Source organism: Pseudorasbora parva, chromosome 12 (assembly GCF_024679245.1).
Source record: "Pseudorasbora parva isolate DD20220531a chromosome 12, ASM2467924v1, whole genome shotgun sequence".
NCBI lineage: Eukaryota > Metazoa > Chordata > Actinopteri > Cypriniformes > Gobionidae > Pseudorasbora > Pseudorasbora parva.
Window position 1 is genome coordinate 34,355,553 of NC_090183.1, and position 20,990 is coordinate 34,376,542.

Here is a 20,990-nt window from a genome sequence, read left to right on the forward strand (position 1 = left end):
AATATAAAGTATGAGGAATAAAGAAAAGCAGGGACTGAAAATATGTTATTTTTGTTATCACTACAGACCCAGAAAGGAACTTCTAAAGACCCGCTCTTGATTAAAATGTAATTATGAAGTGGTCTATGAAGTGGATAATATTTCAAAGTATGACTGTAATAATTTATATTTTTATGGCTTCAATAATGACATTGCTTAGACAATGAACTTCCACTTCCACCTCCAACCTGCTATTGCCACACTAATCATTGGTCATAATTCAGCATAGTCAGTCTTTTTCAGAAAATGGAATGCGAATGGAAATATTTCATCTAATAAAATATTCCCGTCAAACAAAAGGTTATTCTCATCAAATCACATTTTCAATAAAGCATAAAGCCTGGGATTCAAATCGGTCAGCAACAATTCTGCTCAAGCCTTTCTCAATGAAAATCTCTCTCTCAGGAAATTGACGTGCCAGTTCTGACTTTTCATGACATCACTTTATTCAATTTGCTCATTGTCTTCCCTGTTGCCTTAGTAACAATAGCTAGAGACTTCATTAAATCGAAAGGGGTAGATATTGATTGCTCCTAGAAAATTTGCAATTCTGAGATATTGTGCCAAGTGTTGAAGCTTTAAAAATGTGTTAATAATATCGAGTTCAGTGGAGTACAGAACGACTGAATCCATTTGAAACTTTTTGTGTGTGTCAGATTTATTTTGAATCATCCTGAGTGACACTGGTCACTGTTAAAGCAAATTTTTCTCTGGATAGACAAACATCATGTTTTCGCCCTCTAATAGATGTGACGGGAGAGGGACTCGTACGAAGGCTCTTAGTGCTGGGAAGCTAAACAACTGAACTGTGAAAGCTTTCAAGGGATAGAAGGAGGTGCGGTATAACCTTAAAAGAGGAGAAGCCTAGCTCAGCTCTAAACCATATACAATACCGCTCCATCTTTCATGTAGAGGTTTGTTGCTGCTGATGGACTTTCATCAGGCTTTTCTATAGAGGCAGAATGCTTGGTTATGGGAAAGATGAGAGACAGACCGTGCCATACTGTCCTGCTATATTCACAAACATCCATCACCCCTTCAGAAACATAAACAGCAGCACGTCTTAGAAGTCTGGAAGTGACAGCAGTGAAAATGACAGAATGATTGGATGTCTGTTATTCTTAATGTAAATGATGGTATTTATAAATGACTGGTTCAGTGACAAATTAGGATATCTGAGAGGATGAGCAGGAGAAATATTGTAAAAGTACAATTAAAATGTAAGTGGCAAGTTCTTAGAAATATAATATTTGTATTCATATTAGGCTCACATTTTTCAAACAACAACAACAACAGAAAAACATGCCATTAAAAAATTAATAAATAATAATATACAGTAATGACTCAATCAGTGTAATTATTAAGTGTATTCAAGTGTACACATTTAAAAATAAAAATACATCTTTTTCAACTTAAAAAATAATAATAATTTTATACATAATAATTAAAGTTGCACTATGTAACTTTTCCGTCCGCTAGAGGTCGCCTATTCAAAACAAAGGCATAGCTTGATGACGGCAAGTTGGAGCTCAGAATCTCGGGACATGTAGTCTTCAACTTACAGCCGGTGGAAAAGAATCAGGATAGGAAACATGTTCACGGATGCGGTTATTAACGTTATGAAGCAGAGCAGGATTGAAGTGATTGTTATGCAACACATGGCTTGCGAGCAGCGGGCCTTTTATTATGACGGGACACAGTTGCCGGAGACATTTCTGCATTTCCAGTCATGAGTATGAGGTAACGCAGCTCTGTTTATCATATTAAATCAATTTAAAGGGATACTTCACCGCTTTTTCATATTAAACTGTTATTCCCTTAACTAAAACAAGTTGATACATACCTCTCTTGTCACAGTGTGTGCTCTTAATCTCTCTGACGTGCGGTGACATTCTGATAGCATTTAGCTTAGCCCACTAAGCCCAGTTCATTCACTATAGTACCAAACAGAGATCAAGTTAGAAGCGACCAAACATCTCCACGTTTTCCCTATTTAAATACAGTTACACGGATAGTTGAACGATCAAGTATGATGACATAAAATAAAACGTGGAGCTTTTCTAAGCGGGTTAAAAAGGAGAACTATAATGTATGGCGGAATAACACTTCTGAGAGTACTTCGACTCGACGAAAAAGTCACGGCTGAAACATTCTCCCTCACATCTCCCCCTCCCTCTCTCATGTCTGTCAATAGGGGGGAGGGGAAGATGTGAGGGAGAATGTTTCAGCCGGGACTTTTTACTGCGCCGAGTTGAAGTACTCTCAGAAGTGCTATTCCTCCATACATTATAGTTCTCCTTTTTAATCCGATTAGAACAGCGATGTATAGGAGTATGGTAAGCTTTGACACCTCTTGTGGACAGGGCTGGGAAACAAACTCAAGCCCCTCTTCTCTTATATCGAAATCCAACATTTCTCTTTAAAATGATCTTTTTAGACTTCTAACTCATGACCGGTGTTTTGTTTCTATCCTCTGCGCTTCTGCGTTCGTCAATATGCCTTCGTCAAGGGTCAAAGGTTCTCTCGCCTTAAATCAAGGTGTAGTTAGTTATTTTTGTCTATAAAGTTTTATATATGTATATTTGTCCTACACAAACGCATCACTTTGGACAAAAAGGCTTTTATTAACCCCCTAGGCCGCGTGGAGCACTTTTATGATGGATACATGCACTTTTATGGACTTTAAAACTGAACTTCCCTTTCACTGCCATTTTAAACCTTGGAAGAGACAGGACATTTAAAAAATGTTTTTTTTTTTTTTTTTACATAACTCCGATTGTATTCGACTGAAAGAGAATATCTAGGATGACTTGAGGGTGAGTATATCATGGGCTAATTTTCATTTTTGATCTGTATGCATTTTTAATAATTGTATTTATGTATTTTTGAATAACACATGACTATTGTGAACAAACAAACAAAGATTATGTCACAGCTAACTTCCCAATTAAGATGAAAGTGTTTTTCCAAAAATGTACCACAGAATTGTTAGATTTTCATGGACGTGTGTTTATGCCTGAAGATCAAGTCTAGTGCATTTCTTATTTTTAAAATCCATTTCATTAGAATGAACTTTCTCCAGAACACAATTGGCTGAATCAAATGACAGAGATACAATTTAGCACTGTCAGCACAATCAGGTCATTTGTCATTACACTCCTTATTTATCTTCTGTTTGTGCATGTCCTCTGAACAATGTATGTATTGATTCAGTTGGAGTCGCTCGTCCTGCAAACACTCGAAATGCTCATGTTGGTCAACATTTGCAAAACAAGATGTCCTGCTGTCATGTGCCCTTCTCTGCGCGATATAGAGCCCCAGATTTTTCATTTGTCTGAAAGTTGTTCTTAGAGACTGCCATTTTATATATAAAAAAACAAAAGCACAAAATAATATAGTAAAAATAAATACAAATAAAAAGTATGCTGAGACGTTAACCATACAAATTTTCTGTACATGTGTTTGAAGGACATATAAATGATTCATATTGAGTGCATACTTCAATAAAAAATGCATGTAGGTTTTTAGAGAAAAAAAAATGTTCCGCACTAAGTCTGTAAGTGAATGACAAAAGGTAAAAATTCACCGTCCCCAGATAAACACTGCACTGTGTTCAGGGACACCGAAGACATAACTTCATAAAGTGAAAGCCAAATGGAGAGTTAATAATTCATAACTCTAGCCTACTGAAACTGTGAGATGAAAAGGGTTTTGAGGCAATTTAAATTTGTGTTTTAAATTTTATTTAGGTGTTATTAGGTTATGGACACGAAAAAGTGCTTATGTAAAGTGATAAAATCATTTATACATTTAAATGAATGCCCTGCAGAACAGTGAGTGCACATATCAAAGGTTTGGAGTATGCATGAGGTTAACAAAGATTTGCTGTTATTCTGAGATAGCAAGGGCTTGACTTGTTAATATTGTACCCTGAGGATAAATAAATCTCCTGAAATGAGCAGAATAACTTATATTTTTATGATTAATTCATTGCAAAAGCAGCAAAAATGTTTGGTGACTTTCCGATGATATAATGCAGTCTGACTCTGATAGGATCATCAGGGGACATGTTTTCTCGTATTACAATGAATATGACGCATCGCTTTTGATCCTCATGATGATGTCACTTTAAATTTACATGGTAAAGTCACATACCTTCATTCCCTGAAAGTCTTATGATTCTTAATCAATTGGAAAATTGGGGATCTTCTTTTGTTTTCAACCAAGTTTTCCCCAAATACTTCCTTCGTAAATTATGGAAACTGGTTTCTGCCACGGAATAAAACATGCAGTTGTGAGTTATGAAGTCTAATACTGACAAAAAAAGTGTTTTTTTTTTGTGCAAAAATTTCTTGCAATTATGAATTTATATCTCACAATTTATATTCAGAATTGTGGGTTTGTATCTCATAATTCTGAGAAAAATAGAATTGCAAATTTGTATCTCATAATTTTGAGAAAAATAGTCAGAATTGCTAGCCTGATGTGGTCATACTCAATTCGAGTCAGAATATGAGTCTGAAACGGCTCCATTGGGCTGTGATTATGGGGCTTAATTTATAATTCTGAGAAAAAGTCAGAATTGCAAAGTTACCATCTCATAATTCTGAGAAAAATAGTCAGAATGACGAAGTTTGCATCTCAAAATTCTGAGAAAAACATACTTGCCAGTTTGTATCTCATAATTCTGAGAAAAATAGTCAGAGTTGCAAATCTAATTATTAATTCATAATTCGGACAAAAATAGTCAGAATTGTGAGTTTGTATCTCATAATTCTGAGAAACAGTCAGAATTGTGAGTTTGTATTTCATAATTAATTCATAATTCTGAGAAACATAGTCAGAATTGTGAGTTTGTCTCTCATAATTAATTCATAATTCTGAGAAAAATTGTCAGAATTGTGAGTTTGTATCTCATTATTGTGAGAAAAATAGTCAGAATTGTGAGTTTGTATCTCAATGTTGAGACAAATAGTCAGACAATTCTTAGAGGAAAAAAAGTTTGAATTGTGATATGCAAATTTTAAAAAGTTTACCTTGTAATTTTTTTATTGAGAGTTGGAAACAAGCTTCCATACGGTTATTTTTATATTGAAATAGGATAGAAATATTTTAACACAGATGATCACCTTTAGCATTCAGGTTGTGGATTATAAAATTAACGCATAACAAACTTTCACATTCATCATGACACTTTAGATAAGTGATAAACTAAAATAAAGAAAAACCTCTGCTCAATATATTTTAACTCTGTGAATTGTGAAATATTGTATTAAATACAAATCTTGCACTGATTCATTCAGGAAAGTTGGTGGGGAAATGTGCGATGGCCCGGTGTGATAAATTCATCGTTGGTAAGAGTTGAGTGATTATGTCAAACAGCATGTACGTTACACAAGAAGTTAAAATGTCTTTAAAAAGTAGGTCAGACACTCCAGTTCCAAATCAGTCATCTCTCATCTTTGGCTTCATTACACACAGAACGAACAATGTTCCCATAGCAACCATTCCAAGTTTAGTGGTAGAGAGATTCAGGCCTCATCAGAATAGAGGCAGGAAGAACATTTCAAACAAAGCCAATTGCACATGTTTAAATTCATTTTCATTCCTAATTTCTTTGCTTCATTATTCATTTCTACCTGGATTGCAACCAGCTTAAATTTATAAAGAGTATTTGTTCGAATAAATTCTAAAGAGATACATCTAATAATAAGTGTGGAACTCAAGATCAGCATTTTCACTGAAGCACTTTTAAGGGCTAGTGTTAGTGAACCCTCCATCGTTTGTCATATTACAAATGCCATTTGATATTGCCTCTCCCCTCAAAAAAAGAAAAAGAAAAAAAAAAGTGTGATTTAAAGTGTGTAATAACATGGCTCTCCCGGGTTAGTGAACTTTAGTGGGACAGTCTTTTAGATGAAATGTCAGATACATCATTATCTCTTATTTTGACGTCATGTATCATCCATCCGTTTGCCCAGGGAATCTGACCTGTGACATGATCAAATATAATCATCCATCTTGATCATAATCATCCCTGTGCATTTCACAGATTCTGCGTTCTCAAGGTTGGTAATGCTCAGTTAATTATTTTGAGAGCGCAGGGCCTTTGTGGATGCATATGGAGCACTAACAGCATTAACCTACTTTTAGATCCCCAGTTTTGCTTACTGCTTATGATGGTTTCATTGTTTACTTCCTCTCAGAAAATAGGAATTTTTCATTTTTATTTGTGATTTGCTTTTAGGCGACGTGCAGTTTTAACTGTCAACTATTGCTGAGTAAGCTGCATTGAATCGAGAACACACGAGTGTTTTTAAAGGAATAGTTCACCCACAAGTGAAAATTCTGTTCTTACTTATCATGTCAATTCAGCCTTTAAGCTTTAAACAAAGTCATAAAATCAATCCATATGTGGATAATTCCTTCAGAACTGTATTGAATCTAGCCTAGAAATCTAGACGCACCCTGGCGGCAGCAAATCTAATCTGCCCGCGAGTTTTGTCTAGCAACTCTCAATACCCTTCTGAGCTGTAAACGGCAAACTCTTGCCGGGCCAATCACATTGTGTATAGAGTCGGTGGGCGGGGCCATAATGACGACGGCCGAGTTGCGTTTGCGTGCTTCTAGTAAACACAGAAACGGGCAAACGGCGGTCTTTCAAATCAGCTTTGGCCATGACTCTGGAAGACTTGGAGTTAAGCTTTTCTCTGAGAAAAGAACAAAGAACGGCACTGAAGTCATTCTTAAAAAGGGAAGGTGTGTTCGGAGTTTAGCCAACCGGATACGGCGAATGTTTAATCTATCAACAAGCTCTGTTTCACCTTCGTTGCTCTGGTTGGTTGTAGCGCTATCCTATCGCGTGCAGAAGGAGTTTGAAAGACAACCGTTTATCCCGCCCCTCGGATTGAGCCCTGTCAATGGTGAGTTTCCAGACCAAACATCTTGCTGTGGGTCTGGCTTGTCAGGCTATATTGAATCAACAGATTCATTGAAAACTCAAAATTTGTGTTCCATGAAAGTAAGTAAGTAAGTCATAAAGTGAGGGTTAGTAAATGATGACTAAATATTCAATTTTAGGTGTACCATCCCTTTAAGAGGGCAGATAACACTAAATATGAACAATTTTAATGCATAGGCACTGAGGCGGTTATTGACAGCCGCTGGGGCAGAAATCAATGTGGAATCGACTCGAACATTCTCATACATCAGTCTTATCGGACCATGTACCATTAATTACAGTGTTAAATGAGATGATAAAAACAGATGAGTGAATGTCTTCCAGCTAGCAAAAGAAACTTGCTCCTACTTACAAAATACCTTTAATTTGTTGTAAATACATTGAACTAAGTCACTTATAAAGTGCAGGTAAGATTGCAGTGATATACAGAAATGGGAAAAAAGAAAACAAAGTTTTATTTCACATCTTCTGATTCACCTCTGCACTTTACATTTCAATTATAAAAAGAACTACATTTATGAAAATAGCACAAGAAATAGAAATGAGTTTATAGACAGGCCAAAACTCACATAAACCCTCTATTATCAAATCCAAATGACAACCCCACTGACAACACTGCACATTGTGAGCACTCACAAACCATAGAAACATGAGAAATACACACCAAATTGTCATTGTAAACACAAAGCAATAATCTACAATGAAAGATTGTGTGTTAATGCGAAAAAGAGGTGCACAAAGTGTGTCTGTGTGAACGGGGTAATAGAGAAAAAGAGTTCTTATTATTATGATTATTATTATCGCTATCAGGACAGCAGTTATATTTTAAGACTATTCCCAAAAACAGTACAGGCCACTGACATTGATTGCATTGATTGCTATCTTTCAAAGGTGAGGAATTATGCTGTAGTTTACCATACTGTAGTGAACAAACAAATCCCAACGATATTATTGAGCAACATGAAGGGGGGGAGCCATCTTCATAGCAGATCAGTGAACGCGATCTCTTTGGCATTCAGCCTTTAATGGGTAACCTGCACTTTGAAGGTTTTATTAATTACCTGTACATTTCTACGGAGCCCATAAAGGGGCATGGTGAAGAAAAAAGAGAGAGAGATGAGATCAATTTTTGGGCAATGCTTTTGCGTCCTCTCCCAAATGTTTTCCTTTCCCCTTAAAAACCTTGTTCGCTTGCAAAATGTGTGTTCCCCAAAAAACTTTCGACTTTATGCAGCGCTGCACAGACCTATCTGCGGTTGACTTGAAGCAGTGCATACCGGTGTGAAATTTTGTCTAACTTAAGACAGCCCAGGCGCCATGTTACTGTGACATATGGCATAAAAGTGCCATTGGAGAGCGGCCGGCACAGCTTCTCAAGAGCGGTTGCACGAGCTCTGATGACAACACAGCTGTTTCATGATTGGCCGGTTCACTGCATGGCAACGATCACATGCGTTTTGTGTTACTTCAATGCCTTCAGTTCCACTAATGCTCACAAATCTGTATTTTTATAACAGTAAAACGTTATTGTTATATTAAAAAAAGAAGTTTGCGTCTATCAAAAAAAAAACTGATAAAAAACGTAGATTCCGTTACAGAAGTATTTAAATAGTATAAGCTTATGTTATGTTGAACTTTATTCTTGTATAAACAGATGCTGTATTAACATTTATCGGGGGAACGCATACATTTTGCTAGTGAACAAAACGTTTCTTGAGGGAACGCAAAACATTTGTGAGAGAAAGCAAAATCTTTGGCTTATTATTTTTCCTCCCATCTCATATTTCTCTTCCACCACCATGTCCCCTTAGGGAAGGAGAAAGAAAGAAAGTAGCAATGACGGCTTTTAAAACCAGATTTATCTGGTCTGTTTTGTGGCTGGACTGTGGGAAAAAGTATGGGTCACCGTGATGTTGCCAAGTAGGCCTATATATGATATGATTCTGGATCAACATATCAACATTCTTCACCAAATATGTAGTCCTAACAATATCCAACCATAAAATTAGAGGGAAATTCTTTGAGGGAGGTGAATAACACTGATGTGGATGCACCTAACCCAAGCCCGATCTCACGAAAATGCTTATAAATAGTACAATTTTGCAAGCTCGTGGAATGTATAGGCTATATGAGTATACGTACACTGTAAAAAATTATTTAGAAAAAAAGTTACCTGGTTGCCTTAAAATTTTGAGTTCATTGAAATTGAAATTTTGAGTTAATACAATAAACATTTTTGAGATTCGACAACCTTTATTAAAATATTATTAAAATATTTTGTAAGCATATTGGGTAATTGTGTGTGTTTTATTTGTGATGGCGCAGTGAAACATGCCAAATAGTGCTATTTTCATGATTTATCAAATTTTTTATGTGGTTCAGATACAAAAATATTTTGAGTTTCTATTTATTAAACAAATTTCCTTCATTGTATCAACTCAAATTTTTAATTTCAATAAACTCAAAATTTTAAGGCAACCAGGTTACTTACTTTTTTAAGTTAAACCAACAAAAACCAACCAACTTTTTTTACAGTGTATGAACCCCCCACCCCACCACACTAATCCTACACTGTAAAAAAAAGGCAAATTTTGAACTTTTGCAGCACAATCGACTTGGATGTTTAAGTTTTTTCAACTTAAATTGTTAAACTGACTTTAAAAAATGAGTTACATCTTCTATAACTAATAAAAACAAGTTTAACATTTCAAAACAATGTAAAATCATATGTTGTCATAACTTATTGAACATATCATTTTTACAGTGTACCCAAGATTGTGTCATATGCACTCCATAAAGTGTGTATCATATGCACGCGAAAAACTGCGTAGCATATGCACGGCAAAACTCATTTCGGCATATCCATTCCACGAGATTTCACACTCGTACTATTGATACGCATTACCATGAGATCGTGTTGCCTAACCCGGGCTGTAAGCCTAAACTTGATTTAAACTGTAACATTGTCCCTGTAATCTGATTGGCTGATTAGAATGTTGATCCAGGAACATACCCGGTGAAACACGCTCACCAGAGTACTGAGTGTTCAGTGAATGCACGTAATATATTATTAAGGATAGCATATCCACCCTCTTGAAGGTCACTTGAATGTGTTAATCTTTTTTTCTCCTAGTAAAAAAAAACAAAAACAATGAATCAAATGAACTAAACTGTATATTTGTTGTGTTGAAAAGATCCCCTGTCTTGAATGGTGAAGAATGATATCCAGTAGTCTACATCCAATGACAGAACGTGACCAAATAAGCTTGAAATACATCAAGGGCTAATGCTCAAGATTTTCTATTTCCTTCCTCGGAGTACTTCGTCATTGGAATTAATGTCATTATTAGGCCACTATAAAAAGCAGTATAATTGGATTTAATTCCAGCATATGGCTTTAGGTAACTAACATGAACTTTTGGCAAAGTTAGATTTGTCTGCCTCCTTGGGTGTGAAGAGCAAAAACCGCTGCTCTCGAACGATGGATGAACTCGAAATGATGGTTTGAAGCTCTAGCACCACTATAAATGAACAGCTAATAATTATTATACGTCAAACTGAGTTAACAGCCGCAATAACAACATGTTGAAGCACTCACAGATTATCATCAAACAGAATCGCAAAACAGGTCAATAGTGGATTGACACCTTCAAGAAGCCACAACAGAAAAACCTATACTAAAGCGTCATGAAATGCAAGAGGAGAATCGGCTTGGCAGCAAATCACAGCACATTTCTGGATATTCAGAACATTGTTAACAGACTGCGAAACAATCCTTAAAGATTACCTTACAAAGACGCTTGGCACAAACTAAAACGAGCAAGTGTCAAAGATGAAATCAAAGAAAAACGCGACTCCAAAGAGCGAGTGGAAAAGATTTGATTGATTATTTGTTGATACCTTCTGTAGGTTTGATGTATTAGAGCTGAAGCTGGTAGAATCCACAGCCCACCTCGGTGGTATCAGACGGGGAAAAATGCTACAATCATTGAGGAAGAAAATAACAAAAATATTGCCTCTGGTGTGCATCACACATTAACATTTTACCTGTGAGACAATAATGATAATAAAGATCATGTCTACAAAACAATAAATCAAGAAAAAAAGACAAAGACCTTGCGATTGCCTCAGAATGTTATCAGCTAGTGTGAATCCTTTGGTAATGACTTTAATTTGAAGTAGATACTTTATATTAATCCATTCGATCGCTCCTAATGGATCATCTCACAGTATCTCTGTGCAGGTGACCCTAAGGCAACACAGTAGCAACTCTTATTGTGAATTACAGTTTGGTAATGAGCACAGTGATTATGTAGGGTTCTTACTGCAGTGTGCTAAAGGTTGGTTGGTAACACTTTACAACATATTTCAATTTGCTAACACATTAGGTATCATGAACTAGCAATGAACAATACACCTAACAGCATTTATTAACCAAGGTTCATGTTAATTTATACATAAGCAAATTCATTTTTAACATTTCAAGTTGTATAAATTAGCAAAAGTTAATGATGAATGAACGTGAATTAACAATGAACATCAGTATATATATATAAACTAGCATTAACCTAGATTAATAAAGGCTGTAAAAATGTTGTTCATTGTTACTTCAATGATGCAGCCATTTCAAACATTTGTGTAAGGTGTTACTGTTATTGTTTTAATTATGGGTATTATGCTGACACTCCATCTTATTATTAAATGGATAGCTCACTCAAAAACTACTCACTCAAAAATCTACTTACACTCTTAAAAGAAAAGTTTCTATATAGAACCTTAAAAGGATCAATCGGCGCTGCGTATTTACAACCCATGTAAGGTTCTATATAGAACCCTTTTTAAGTGACAAAAGGGGTCTTTCTTGTCATTATAGAACCTTTTCAGCATAAAAGCTTCTTTGGAGTTGAGTACACTTCATTAGGTTCATTTTGGGTTCTATATAGAACCATAGGGTTCTTTACTCAACTCCGAAGAACCTTTTATGCTGAAAAGGTTCTATAATGACAAGAAAGACCCCTTTTGCCACTTAAAAAGGTGAAGAACCTTTTAGGGGTTCCAAATACGTAGCGCTTTTAAGGTTCTTAATAGAACCTTTTCTTCTAAGAGTGTACCCTCATATCGTTCCAAACCTGTATGATTTTTCGCTAACACTTTATTTTATAGTGCCCTTACATGTTGTTACTATAGTGAAAAACTATAAATGAAATATAAATGCACTAACCCTAATCAAACTCCAATCCTAACCCTATAGTAAGAACATGTAGTTATTTATTATCACTTACTATTTAAATGTATAATTACACGGAAACATGGTCACCTTAAAGGGATAGTTTACCTAAAAATGGAAATTAATTCCATATTATTTACTTCCCCTCAAGCTATGACATTCAATGTATTAATTTGTTACCTCGATTTGCTAAATCTTGCTCACGATTTATAAATCAAGGGAGCGAATTAGTAAATCATATGGACGGTTTAGCAAGTCAAGAGAACTAAATGGTAAATTGTGCACGATTTATAAACTGAGGGGACGAATTAGTCAATTGTGTGCATGATTAACTTTTTATTCCTTGCACGTCATGTGTGGGGCTCCGTAGAAGACGGTCTGGCGGAAGCCAGATATTTTTTATAAAGGTTTAAATACGTATGAATATTTTTCTAACAAAAACCCATAGCTTCTTTTCAGAAGGCCTTTATTAACCCCAGGGACCGTGTGGATTTCTTTTATAATGGATGGAATCCATTATAAAATAACTTTTTTGGGCTCCAAATCTTGGGCTCCCATTCACTCCCATTATAAAGCTTGGATTAACCAGGGCATTTTTTTATATAACGCCAACTGTATTGTCTGAAACAAGAATGTCATACAACTAGGATGACTTGAGGGTAAGTAAATCATGGGGGTAATGTTCATTTTTGGTTTCATTTTCAACTATCCCTTTAACATAAAGTGTAACCAAATTGTTTTTAGTTTTTTTCCAAAGAGCACAACCAAATGTTATTGTTTGGAAACATGCAGCCTTGACATTCTGCTAGATAACTCCTTTTGTATTCTGAGTGGAGAATGTAATTTAAATAAAGGATGACAGAATTGTACTTTTCAAATGAACCCGCAAATATAAAACGTATTGCCATATCATAGGATGGGGCTGTAGATGCAAGTCCTAGACAGAATAATAAAATCTGCAAATAATGCAAATGTGTCCATGAAGATCCAGAGACACTCACTTCCCTTGATTTTCTTAGGGCGGTGTTGATTTTGCTGTACTTGGCATAGACATGGATAGCAACTATTTTGCCAGCTGGACTATACTGAAGGGTGAGAGTCTATGGAACTTATGATCCATTCTATGCATGCACTTTTTAAGTAATAAGCTGATGCTAATAGACGTTAGGCATTTCAAAATAAAATATTGTCTAATGTATAATATATTGATTTAATCTTTAATTAACCTTTCTTTTGTGTGGAAAAAATGATGCTATAAAAATCTAGAAATATAGGCAAACATTTGCAATCTACATACTAATTAATATTCCAAATCTTCCAAAATGGTTCTACTCTCTTGCCATTCTTGTGCTGATTCAGGGTACTATAACATGCAGTGACAATGGGTTTAGACATGTTGAATGCATTAAAATAATGGGTGACTATAACTAAAGGTCAAATAAACTCCAAAAGAAAACCATCAGCGGTCAGTCAAGACCAGATGATGCTCCTGCCATCATTTCTAAGATTTCTCTGCCTGATGGCTTCTCCTCCAGTGGAAGGCACTATAGATGGCTCTGAAAGCTCTGCTTACATGAAAGCCGGTCTGGTTTTGACTGATGGCTAGATGACAGGTTTCCATTCATGTGAACGATCTACCAGGATTGTAAGAGACACCAAAAGTCAGAGGGTCACATGCTATGCAAGGCATTTTTTTTCTCACTCTGTCTTGGCCTAAGGATTTTTCACACCTTGACTTCTTACAGTTGCTCTTTCACCCATAAAAAGACGAGACTGTGTGAGAGGAACGTCGTGAATCTTTTTTTCCCCCCTGGTACCTGAAGAACAAAAGGCAAGGTCTCTGCCAGAGAATTGCAACCACTTAAAGAGCTTGTGACAATATCCTTCCTGACCATATAAAACCTGGTTTTAAGGGTTTTGACGTATCTGCTGTAGTTTTCGGTTTCTGTAGTCTCATTTTTCATTTTCTTCTACTGGAGAAGTCCTTGTATCACCAAAGCTCAACTCTGATAACCAGTGTCCGCTCTTTTTTTTTTTTACAGTACCTTGAAAGTCCTGGTTCAGTCTATTCTTGGTTTCGGCTCTGACAGAACCAAAAGTCAGGTCCTTTGCGTCGTGAGGTGTGTGGGACCGCTAAAGATATAAGTAGCCTACCCAGTAGACAATATTGAACAATAGGAAAGAGGTGGGAAAGAAGACACGAGAGTATGCATCGAGTTCCAAAATGTCTATATGCACACGGCCCTTTCGCCACGCTCCATCTTTGCACTCTTCATAGCAGCAGAAGAAACTCTGGCAGTCTTTTCCATCCAGGCACTCATAAACACAGGTATCATCAAACTCCTGCCAGTACATGGAGTTGTTGAGTGTGATAACTGTGGGAGGTGGACCCACATCCAGTACTGAGTAGTTCTGTTGGACAAAAACAAACATCCTTTTAGAATCTGAAGGGCTCTCGTTTGCAACATGCATCCACAAAAGCTATGGAGTCGTAAATTTGGATGCGTTTTGCATGTACTGTACACAATATTTCATCCAATCGAACAACAAATCTGTAGTTGAAGTGCATGCTTGTACATCTAATCTATGCCACGAGCAAAACAAGTCATTCAGAGTGGCCTGTCAATCAAAGCATAAGATCATGGTGGCTTCTAAAAGAGATTCCCACTCACTTGAACTAACAGTGTTCTCTCCGGTGGGCAAGTCAAGTGCAGCATCAATCTTTCCCGGGCAGGTAGAATGACCTTAAAATCTGAGCACGGTTGTCTAAATCCTTTCTCTAAACCCTTTTAGACCACACAACGAAACCTCTCCAGTAGTATTCTGCCACTTATTCCCAGTTATTCGTCTCATTATGGTGACATAACAAAGCATGGTAATTACAGAACTGAAAGATAATCTATGTGAGATCACCTATAGGGTAATATTTGTTTCGTGTAAAATTGCTATGGTAATTATCTGTGCTTCTCAGCAGAGATAAGATCTAATCAAAATGAGTGATCGGCGAGAGAGTGGGAAAATTTCACCTGCGGAGACTGCCACCGGAGAAACACAATGAATAAAAAGTAAGACGTGCTTGCTCAACCATAATTTAGCATCACATTACACACATAGACAAAGACTAACAACATCAGCCTAATGAAATCATATTTCCATACCATACCATCTTGAGAGATCGCCTATAACAAACACAAATATGCAAAAAGGGACTTCTGTCTGCTTATTTGATAGCAATAGTACATCCCTATGTTCTGACGGTATAACAATAATAGACTCTACTGAATTGGACGAGTATTTCATGTATTTGAAAGGGTAAAAATAACGATTTAATGACTTACCTGACCTGCTAATACACTTGAGTACACTTAATATACACTATATTGCTAAAAGTATATATAAAAATATCCAAATCAATGAATTCAGGTGTTCCAATCACTTCCATTGCCCTAGGTGTATAAAATCAAGCACCTATGCATGCAGACTGCTTCTACAAACATTTGTGATATACATTTATAAACATTTAATAGTTACTGCTAAACCCTACAATTGCTCCTTCCGTATCTCTTAAACCACTTTTGTTTCAAACCAAAGCACAATGATGCTAAAATTAGCCTGTATTAAACTGTATACATTTTTTTTGTTGTTGTTAAAAATGGCCCTGGAAGATTTCGGTATTCATTTTAATATACATGGTGGACATGAAACTTTGATAGATGGCTAGAGCAAGAAAAAAAAAAACTTACATATATTGTGTGAACAGGATGCATAGCATTCTCCTAAAAGAAGAACAGCATAAACTGCAGCATACAATCTTTAATTAATAATTATATTATAATTATATTAATATAATCATTATTATTCATAATTATCGCCCCATACCAAACATTTACCCTAGTCTTACCAAGCCATATCCTGTCTGGCAAAAACTTTAGAACGCACTGCGGCTATGTAGCTACACAATCGCCTTACTGTTAATAATCTTTTTGAGCACATGAGATTGGCTCTGATCCTCAAGGTTCAATTTTAGGCCCCTTACTTTTTAGCATTTATATATTTTCTTGGATTGCTCTTAAGATCACTCAGGCTTACTTATCATTTCTATGCAGATGACATTCAGATTTATATTCACTTCAAGCCAGGTCGAAATGTGGATCTTTATTTTCATTTACATTGTTTTTCTGAGATAAATATATTGGTGACCCAAAACCTTTTGTGTCTCAATAGTGATAAGACAGAGGTTTTGCTTATTGGCTCTCCTCATCAGCTTTGTAAAGCTGGTTCACAGATGTTAAATGTAGATGGCTCTGTTTTGGAGTTCCAAACTAATTAAAAAAAATGTTTTATATATATTTTGTTATATTTGATTAGAGTTTTACTTTTGACCAACATGTGCAATATACTGTTCCTAAAACCACACTCAACAAATTGCAATGTGTGCAAAATTCTGCTGCTACAATCCTGACTGGTGTGAGGAGAAATGAACATAACTCTAATATTGAAGTCTTTGCACTGGCTACCGGTCAGGTTCCACGTTGATTTTAAAAATCCTTATGCTCACATATAAGGCACTACATGGTCTGGCCCCTCAGTATCTGTCTGTGCTTTTAACTTTATATATTCCTAGGCATCATTTGTGCCCCTCTTAAGCTGGTTAACTGACTGTCCCACAGACACGTTTGCGATCTGTAGGGGACAGGGCTTTCTCATCCCTCCCTTCTCATATTAGAGATGCACAGAATCTAAGCATTTGTATACTTTGTACCTTTTGCTATATAAAATAAAGTTTATCATCATCAAACAATCTTGATTTGTGCAGAACATGGTACTCACCGATCTTTTTGTCTTGTTGCAGGTTGGTTTGCGAGCATTGTAGGAGTAATAATTGAGTGTGGCATACTCCATGAGAGCCGCAAAAACAAACAGGAAACATACAGTGACGAAAAGGTCCATTGCTGTGACGTACGAGACCCTGGGTAGTGATGTCCGTGCCACCGTGCTGAGCGTTGTCATGGTTAATACTGTTGTTATTCCTGCATAATCAAAAGAGAATATTAGATGGAAATGCCGGTAACGAGGGAAATGCCTGCTAATGAAAAATATGAGCTAAATCATCTAAACCGTACGCTGACATGGTTAGCATGAGTAAAATGTAGTTTGATATCTCTGCTGAATACAAAACAAACCTTATTTTTTGTCTCTAAGCTAATTATGTGATGCTTTTTCACTGAGCAGACCTGATTAAGTTCCATCTAAAACTCCATTGCTCTGGTTGTTGTTGTTGTATGGGTATTAAAAGAAATTGCTCTGTTCCAAAATCTAGTGAGCTGCCTCACTAGGCCGCCTATCTAAAATGGAACCTCATAAGTGATTGACTTGAAATGCTCTACATAGGCAGGATTTTAATACAGGCAAAATGAAAGAAAAAAAAGAGTAATGAAATCACTGATCTGCATAATGACTGGATTGCTCATTGCGTTCTAAACTGCCACCTAGCAGAGCGGCCATTTTACTGTTCCCTACTGACCTAAAATCACAGGACTAGTTTTACGATATATGTATGTAAATTACTTCAAATGTTATCTGTAATCCTGTTACCACTTTTATTATTGTATAGTGTTTAACACCCTGTATATTTATAAGAGGGAGACTTCAGATCAAACAGTATCATGTTAGGCAGTTTTCTTAGTAAAAATCATACAATTTCCTATTCATTCAATAAAACACGTGAGCTTATAAGGGAATATCAATATCGCGGCGCAGTGGCTTGACTTTTTATGATGTCATGAGCAATCCAGATCTCTATATAGATCAGTAAATGCAATATTTTAACCACCACCATAATTCACCACCACAGCAAATTATTATTCTTTTTTTAAATAGGAAAAACAAAAAACAAAAAAAACCCAATAACAACACTATTATGTGCCTTCAATTTGACACCTGTCCAGATGCTGAAGTCCTTTTCTTGCATATGATAGGAAAAGCGACACCTGCAAATTAAAAAAAAAAATCCACCCACACAAACACCTAGAATCTTAGAAGCGTGTAGACATTTTTAGCTCCACTCTTGCATGGACATTTAGAGTTGCCTCAGAGAACCAGTGACTGTGCCCCTATTTTGTAAGGGTTTCTATGGAAACAAGCAAGCTTCATCTATTTCACAGAGAATTTGGCACCCCATTCCTTTTTTCCTCTGCTGTTGCTGGCCACGGTGATTACCTTCACCTGTTAGACTGACTTCCCCTGTTACAGTGGCACTTAGTTAAATGACTGCCTGCCTGCGTCAAAAAATCCTGTGAATGAAATATGCATTCCAAAATGGCACTCTTTCCTGAACTGCTTAGCTCCATTTTAGCCTCATTAGTTCTCTCATCTGTTTTTGCGATGGATAAGAATGACATAATAACTGGCTGGATGTTCAAATTACTGTAATTCTGTACATCCTGTACTTTTCAGTGATGGGACCCAGTCTGCTGGTTTGTGGGTTGAAAGAGTTAGTAATGTTAGCAATGATGTACACCGGCTGTTAGGTGTGTTCAGTACTTTTCTACTTTTGGGGTTGGTAAATTTCAGTTTTTTTTTTGTTTGTTTTTTTAAGTTTCATATGCTCACCAAGGCTGCATTTATTTGATTAAAAATAGCAATATTGTAAAATGGTTGTACAGTAAAATCACAGTTTTCTGTTTTAATGTTTATTAACATATGTTTAAGAGAAGGCAAAGCTGAAGCAGACATCTCTTCAATGAGTGTCACATGATCAGAAATCACTTTAAAAAGTTGATTTGATGCTCAAGAAACATGTTCTTTTATTATGTTGCATGCTTAATATTTTTTGTGGAAACTGATCTTTTTTTTTAATGATTCTTGGTAATACTTCTTGATAATACAATAAGTTCCATTAGTTAACATTAGTTAACTGCAGTCGTTAACATGAACTTATGATAAACTGCACAATTTATCATTGTTAATGTTAATTTTTAACATTTACTGATGCATTATTAAAATCTTGTTAACATTAGTTAATGTACTTTGAACTAACATGAACAAGCCATGAACAGCTGTAGTTTTTATTAACTAACCTTAACAAAGATGAACTAATGCTGAACAGATAGAGGTTTTGTTCATGGTTAGTTCATGTTAACTAATGCATTAACTAATGTTAACTAATACAACCTTATTGTAAAGTGTTACCGGATTCTTTGATTAATATATTTATGTAATGTTCACATCATATACTGTATAATGAATTAATTAATTTCCATAGATCATTAAAAAGAACAGCATTTATTTAAAATAGCAACAAATGTTGTATCATTAGAAATGTCTTTGTGTCATTTCTTAAATCAATTTAATAAATCATTGCTGAATAAAAGGATTAAACATCTTCATGACTTCAGTCTTTTGAATTGTAGTGTATTTTTTTTTTTCCTTTTTTTTTCTTTGGATGATTTTGGTGATTTCTTGGCAATGTTTTTTCCGGGGTAGGTTGCCAGGTCCCCAACACCTGATAATCCTGCGCGCGCGCAGGATTATCAGGTGCGCACACACACACACACACACACACACACACACACACACACACACACACACACACACACACACACACACACACACACACACACACACACACACACACACACGCACACACAGTCAGTCATATTGATGCGTCTCATTTCGAAGGCTGCATCCTCCTGAGGTCGCATTTACACGTGCCATCGAGGTGGTCTCATTTAAGAAAGCACCTCATGATGAATAACAGTCAATTTTATTAAGGTGACTTTTGTTAAGACATCTTTGATGACGCATGCAGCCTTCAAATCCCCCCTGGTACTGCAATCACTATCCCCTTCCCCTCCCCTCGAGGTTGCCAGATAGGCTGCAGGATCCAGCAGGAACGGTTGTAGCTGCAGCTGTGGTAAGTAGAACAGAGCTGGCAACCCAGATGCCGAAACACTACTGACTTTGTGATTGGTAGAAAGGTGGAGGGTGGGGCTTCAGGCCAAAACACAACCTGTCAACATCAACATCAGTTGAGGGCTGCAACAACAACTTTTAAATGACAATATCCTGGCCGGACTACTGTTGTCAGTGATATAAGTATTTGAAATTATGCTAAAGGGGTACAATGTGCATTAAAAAGTGATGTCAAAGGGTTCTGATCAAGCATCAATTTGTGATTAGTTGGGTGTGAGAGTGTCTCAGTTGCGTATGTAACCCTCGTTCCCTGAAAGAAGGAATGGAGACACATTAAGTCAGTGATTGACGGAATGGTGGTTTCGCTTAGAAGCCTATCACCTTCGAGGCAGGGGTGATTGAGCTTGCAGTGGTGTAGGTGCAGCAGCGCCTTGTCAGCACGTGTTTAAACACCTCAGACTTCTCCTGGGCGGCCGAGAACTGCTGGGTAAAGTCCTCGACCACACCACCGAATGGAATGGGGGGACAGTAGCAGGTGCCCAGGAACCCATCATCCAGGATTGAACGTTTGGGCTGAGGTGGAGTATTCCAGTCCAGCCCAATGTTCACGGTTGCCTGGGAAAGCATGACCTTCAGCTCTGGATCAGACTTGGGCAATGCTGGCACTCCAGGAGGAGGCAGCGCAGCCGAACCCTTATCTCCAGAAGACTCAGGCTTTTGATGCGGCGATCGACATCATACCATCAGCCAAAGCCTTGAATTAAACACCGGGTGTGAGGGACCAGCCATCTCAATCGGAAGCTCCACAGCTTGCGATGTAGAAAGGGGTGTGGCCACGAGGAATACACA

General features: G+C 36.7%; 1 protein-coding gene across 5 annotated transcripts in view; it reads right to left on the reverse strand.

Moving 5' to 3' along the window:
* Nucleotides 1-12,007: 12,007 nt before the first annotated feature.
* Nucleotides 12,008-20,990, reverse strand: part of LOC137094360 (gamma-aminobutyric acid receptor subunit gamma-3) — a 196,397-nt gene continuing 187,414 nt past the window's right edge. For 2 of the 5 annotated variants that reach the window (XM_067459958.1, XM_067459961.1), the window contains 3 exons: nucleotides 17,058-17,257; nucleotides 15,971-16,003; nucleotides 12,008-14,639 (listed from right to left, as the gene is read on the reverse strand). In XM_067459958.1, the coding sequence (XP_067316059.1) occupies nucleotides 14,361-14,639; nucleotides 15,971-16,003; nucleotides 17,058-17,257 (512 nt within the window). In that variant the 3' untranslated portion in view covers nucleotides 12,008-14,360. Of the gene's footprint in view, nucleotides 14,640-15,970; nucleotides 16,025-17,057; nucleotides 17,258-20,990 lie in introns of those variants that run through there. The other 3 variants (XM_067459960.1, XM_067459959.1, XM_067459962.1) reach the window with 3 other exon arrangements.